This window comes from Idiotropiscis lumnitzeri, chromosome 9 (assembly GCF_059441095.1).
Source record: "Idiotropiscis lumnitzeri isolate Australia: NSW breed Sydney's pygmy pipehorse chromosome 9, RoL_Ilum_1.0, whole genome shotgun sequence".
In the NCBI taxonomy this organism is placed as follows: domain Eukaryota; kingdom Metazoa; phylum Chordata; class Actinopteri; order Syngnathiformes; family Syngnathidae; genus Idiotropiscis; species Idiotropiscis lumnitzeri.
In genome coordinates this window covers 15313888-15319887 of record NC_142399.1, presented here as the reverse complement: position 1 = coordinate 15319887, position 6000 = coordinate 15313888, and the positions used below count along the sequence as shown (strand labels likewise).

Here is a 6000-nt window from a genome sequence, read left to right as displayed (position 1 = left end):
CAGCAAAGCCATTAATTACAGCATTTAGAAAACTCAAAAAAATCTAATGTTATGAAAAAATAAAGACACATGAATCCACAGTGACCTAATCTGGTTGTGTGTATGATGTAATCATATTTAGAATTATAGACTGATTGTTTATATTTTTTTTTTCAAGGTGTTATAGGGCGTTTGCCTGCCTTTGGTGACTTTCTCGAGGGTCCTATATGTACTATGCACACACACACACACACACACACATACATATATATATATATGTATATATATATATATACATATATATATATATATATATATTATATATATTATATATATATGTATATAAAAAAAACACACACACACACACACGAAAATAAGTGCAGGCTCTTTCTACATTAAATTAAAAATAATCTAAATACGTATAGATAGGTACAAAACTATAAATAATTTTTTTTTTTTAAATATTCATATGGTCCCACCTCTATGAGGCTATGGAGGCTGGGGGTGGGGCATTTCAGCAGGACCTCACCACATAGTCAAATAAGAGCGGGCTGAAAGTAGTCAAGTGTTTGAAGTTGCATCCGAGGTGTGTGTGTGTGTGTGTGTGTATTTGATTGAGGTGGTGTGCCAAAGTGCAAAATCTACCCTTTCTCTTCTCACAATGCTTCATCAGAGGGCAACACTTAAGCGTTGGGATATGGAAATGGGAAGCTTTGTGTTATTTGTCCCGATTTGCTTACAGATTGAGAGGCTATTTTTTTTGGATGCATCAGCGGATGAGATGGCCAGGCAGACACTACTCAGCTCCAGCGGAAGGACACGTGTCGAGGGCGGTCACCCCCCTCCTTCACGAGTGGCTTGTGGAACTCTCGGCCTGCTCGCGAATGAATGCTGGCCCAGCAGTACTCGCAGTAGTACTGCAGACATGTGACGTTGGCACAGAAGAAGGGGGCAAACTTTCCCCCACAGCGTGCCCCCTGGCACTCATCGCACATCTGATCATCAAGCACATACGGCTTCACCTCCACCTAAGAGGAAGAACAGGAGACGTAATACTCAATCAAAACTATATTCGACACACATGCACAACATCTCCCACTTTATCATTTTGTTTGTTTTTTTTCATTCATCAAAGAGCTTGACCACTGATCAGCGAAAGAAATGAGGGCTTGGTCACCATGGTGACACCGTCTCGCATGGTCAGGCAGGAAGGACGATGCAAACCTTGTGGGAGTGCGGCTACAAAATCCGTCTCATTTAATTTGAAGCTTGTATGTTGGCCTCATTCAAAAGCATTTCAATTCATTCAAAGTCAAAGCAATGTTACGGACAATCCTTCAATTTTAACCTCTTATAACAATTTTTCTTCAAACCACTTATAAAAATAGAAACAGTTTGATATCTTTGGTGTACACCAGATTAAAGCAGGCCAATCATACAAAATGAAACAATGAATTTAAAGTGTTTATTATTTTATTTTCCAGTATTTATTCATGGCTGTTGTGCCACACTGGAAAGCACAATTAATAAACATACCTGCCAGAGTGACACATCGAGAAGTGGTAAACTGTGATCATTTTTAGTTGGTTGGATTGGGATTTGCTGATCACAACCCAATTGAAAGAAATTATTGACCCTGAGTTGATGGTTTACTTCGCATCTGTTTTAGGATTGTTGCAATGAAGATCAAAACAAAGTCACAGTGCCTCATCAAGATAGAAAGCCTGGTATGTTTGAGGTTCTTAGCTTATATTTACAATTCAGAAATTCCATTCACACACGTACCTTTTGACTCTCACAAAGACAAATAAAAATCAGATTTTAAAAAGGGTCTCAAACAGCAAAAATATTTTTGGGTTAGTTGGAGGTTTTTGGTGAACAAGAAAACTATTTGGACCCGTGTGTGACAGGTTTCTTTGTTGCATGTGAGGGGTTTGCTGGTGTGTGTTGAGTGAGCGGTTTCCTTGGTTCCTGTGAGTTTTATTGGTGAACATGAGAGCCTTTTTTTGGCGTGTGGAATATTTTTTTAAATGTGTGAGATGTTTTGTGGTAGTGTTTTGTAAGTTGTTTTGGGGAACATGAGAGTATTTGGGCGCATCAGAGATTTCTTTTGTGACAGTTTCGAGAATGTTTCCGTTGTTTTTTTGTTTTTTGTTGCGTGACTGTTTTTTGGGGTATGTGTGAGAGGTTTTGTTGTGGATGTAAGACTTTTTTGGTGCATGTGAAAGGCTTCTTAGTGTGTGTAAGATGTTTTTAAGTGACTATTGATGGTTTTTGTGTGTGTATGTGTGTGTATTTTATATGAGCACATGGCAAATTTTTATTGTTGTGTGTGACAAATTTTTGTCAGTGTGAGAGTTTTTTTGAGTGTGTTTGGTTTTGATAGTGTGTGTCTGTGTTTTGTTAAGTGTGAGAGGTATTTTGTATTGGCTACAAAAAACTTTGTAGAATTTGAGAAATTTTCGTTATGTGAGAGTGTTCTTTTGTCAAAAGGTTTTCAGTTGTGTGAGTTAGAGTTTTTTTGTGAGCCTTAGAGGTTTTTGGAGGTTGAGAGAAGTTTCTTTTTCATGGGTGTGAGATGTTTTAGCGTTTTAGAGGTTTTTGCAATGTGCAAGAGATTTATTGATATGTGTGAGAATGTTTTTTGTCATCTATGATCATTTGTTTGGGTGAGAGATTTTTGACTGAGTTTTTCGGGTGGGATATATTTGTGTATTTGTGTTTGTGTAAGAGAGTAAAATTTTGCGTGTGTGAGGTATATTCACGTGTGTGCCTGAAAGTTTTTTTGGGGTGTGAGTGTTGATTTTTGTTGAGTGTGAAAGGTTTTTTATTATGCTTAGGAATTTCTTTGGGGAATCTAACATTTCTGTTTTGCATTTTTTTTTTTTCCACAAGTGTGAGAATTTTTTTTTTCTGTGCGTGTGAATGTTCTTTGTGTGAGTAAGAGGGAGTTGTTATTTCTGGCTTCTACAGTCACCGTTCCCACAGTTGTGAGTCAGTATTTGCTGTTAATGATGTCGTCACTGGTGCAACTTCTGCAAGAGGCTTTGCAATGCTCATGGACTGTCGCTACGTCCCCATCCTAGTTGACCATTATATCGACTTTGTTTTGTGTACTGGGGCACAGTGAGACTGGGAGAGATGTTTGAAGATAAATTTATTCAAAATGTCATGCTTCGTGTAAGAATTAAAATTTAGGGGTATTTAAGGATTAGTCACACCTTCAGAGGTGTGACTCAGTAGGCTACTAATGTCCACACAAAATAGGTGGGGGACCATGAGGGGCAACGCCCTATAGTTTCTGGATGACAACCAGTCTTGTTTGGTCACCATCTATGCGTCGGCTATTGGCTGGTGCGTCTCAAATAAGCAGGCAGCCGTGGTGCATGCGTGGCTCTCCATGTATAGCCAAGAACTATAATTAAACCAATCGTGTGTGTCTGCAACTGGAAACACGTGTTTGGCCCGCGGTGATGAGACAGCCTAGCCGAGCCTTCCATTATTACAAGCTGAAATGTCCACCATAATGAGCGTGGTGATGTACGGCGAAGCTTCAGCTGCATGGTGTACCGTTGGAATGACGGCGAAAAGCTCGGCTGTGGTCAACAAGCCTCCAACAACGGGGGGGAGAGGGCAACGTGAACTTACTCACCCTTTTGTCGATGTCATTATGCTGCAGCTGAACGAAGCGAGCGCTGATGGCGGCAATGTAGCTCTGCTGATTGGAGAAGGCCACGCGGCCGGCCCCTTTTGGATATTTGAGCTCTGGGTCGGTGTCGATGCCGGCGTAGCAAACACCTCCGTACAGCCGATCCATGATCATAGCCAGCTCCACTGGAGCGGGTGACAGACAGTGGATTTGTGTTAGCCATTTGATTATTGAAGTGATGTCTTTTAAATCCATTCTAGGTCCAACAGTCTTCCATCCCTCGAGATACAGAACATGTTCATGACAACTACAAACCTACATACACACTATTAGTATGTATTAGGAAGCCATTTTAGAAGCTTTGGTGGCAAGTAATATAACACCATCAGTTATAGCAGCTACCTGCACGCAGAGGCCGGGGCACTCCCCCTACAAAGATGGTCTTGCGGGGGTCCAAAGGCTGGGAGCCATCCATGACAAAGTCACTGTCACTCAGGTTCCATGGACGGATCTGTACCTATGGGGGCAAAAAAAAAAAAAAACGCAGGGTAAATTGATGCTGATAATGTGGAGAAATTTGACACCTAAGTACTGCTTTCTGATCAAAGGCAGCAAAATATCCTGAGCGAGTACATTTTGATTAATAAAGCAATTCTCACAAAGAGGAATCACAAAGCACTTCACATGGTGAAAATACACAATCATAAATGTTATACAGTTAATACAAGGGAGAAAGATACGTCTACCTGGAATTGGAATCGCTGCTTAAACAATTGTGTTTTAACTGCTTTTGAAAAATGTCACCAGAAGAAACAGGTCTGAGCTGCAAATGGAAGCGCATTCCACAATTTGTAAGGAACGGATTGCGAGGCTTTATTACCTTTAGTTTTTAAACTTGTGTGAGGTTCAGTAAATAAAAGGCGGTTAGCAGACCTCAGTGAGCTATAAACTGAAACTAAATCCAGCAATAATGGGGAAGCCTGAGAAATGTAACTAAGTGTAAAAAGGTTGGACTGAATCCTGAAACAAGCAAGGAGCCAGTGTCAGGACAACAGAACGGCAATGACGTGGCTTAACATATGGCATCTCCACTGTAAAAAATGGGGATTGATATTTACTTGAAAAAAAATCTAGTCAGGTTTTTTCACTCAGACATTCTAAGTAAATTTTACAAGAGTTTTTGAGTAAATTTCACAAATTTATTGAATTTTAAATAAAGCCACTCAAGGGATGTTAGCTTTTACTTTTTAGAACAGCGCATTTCATACACAAGGTTACTCATTGTGATTGAGGATGGAACCGGCAACCGACGGCTGCTCTTGAGCATATTACTGGTAACTACAAAAGCAGGCCAAAAACTACGTCGCTTTGAAGGTATTCTGTGGTTTGCATTTGATCTTCTACTGCCTTGAGCTCCTTGGTGTATGAAATGTGTGTACATAAAATTAAAGTGGGTTCAACCCTGGAGTGACTTTTTAAATTTAATGAACTCAAAAACGCTCCATGTAAAATGTACTTAGAATTTCTGAGTGAAAAAACTTTACTAGGAATTTTCAAGTAAATATCACTCCCCATTTTTTACAGTGCACGATCCACAAAAATATAGAGATTCTGAAGTAATTGAAGAATTGAAATATTCAAAAAGTGAGGAGCCCAAAGCGCACACAAGTTTTACTTCATCATGAGATAACGTGGACCTTTTGAGGTGGAAAAAGCAAGAACAGGTTACGGTTTTAATATGTTAAAAAGCATGATCTGATCGAACAGCCCTCGTAGCCAAATGGTAACTTGAGAAGCCAAGCTGTCAGTGGCAACAATCAATGCTTCTATTTTGGACAAATTCAATTGCACTGTGTTGTAAGCCAACCAGCTCTTTATTGCAGTCAAACCAATCATGCACTGCACTCTCTCATCTGCAGTATCAGGGTTCAAAGAAATTAAATCTGAAAGTCATCAGAATACAACTAATGGGATATCTTCATATTTTCTGATGGCATCTCTAAGTGGAAGAATGAAAAGAACAAAAAAAAGCCCCCAAGAGTGAGCTATGAGGAACACCAGGAGAAGGTGGAAAGAGAATTATTGGAGCAAACGACTACAGAAAATATAAACTTTCTGGAAAGGATAAGAATCAGTTAAGGGCAGTCCTAGAGAGAGACTTTTTTTACGTCCCTAGGCCTGCGCATGAGGGTGTGATGATCATATGGTGAGGAGTGTTTAGAGTCATTTTTTTACCTCTCCAATAGGCTCAGGGTAGATTTTAAATGTTAAACCTGTTCATTACTTACAATAGCAAATCCTTACGTGCTTAGTCAACATCGAGTTCGGTCAAGCTACAGACTCACACCAAAGTGTGATGTCTCTTACGTTTT

At 39.7% G+C, this 6000-nt stretch overlaps 1 protein-coding gene across 5 annotated transcripts in view; it reads right to left on the bottom strand.

Annotated features, from left to right (window-relative positions):
* Positions 1-275: 275 nt before the first annotated feature.
* Positions 276-6000, bottom strand: part of cpeb3 (cytoplasmic polyadenylation element binding protein 3) — a 35528-nt gene continuing 29803 nt past the window's right edge. For all 5 annotated transcript variants that reach the window (XM_088304995.1, XM_088304997.1, XM_088304998.1 and 2 more), the window contains 3 exons: positions 4031-4145; positions 3632-3813; positions 276-1007 (listed from right to left, as the gene is read on the bottom strand). In XM_088304995.1, the coding sequence (XP_088161121.1) occupies positions 780-1007; positions 3632-3813; positions 4031-4145 (525 nt within the window). In that variant the 3' untranslated portion in view covers positions 276-779. The remainder of the gene's footprint in view (positions 1008-3631; positions 3814-4030; positions 4146-6000) is intronic.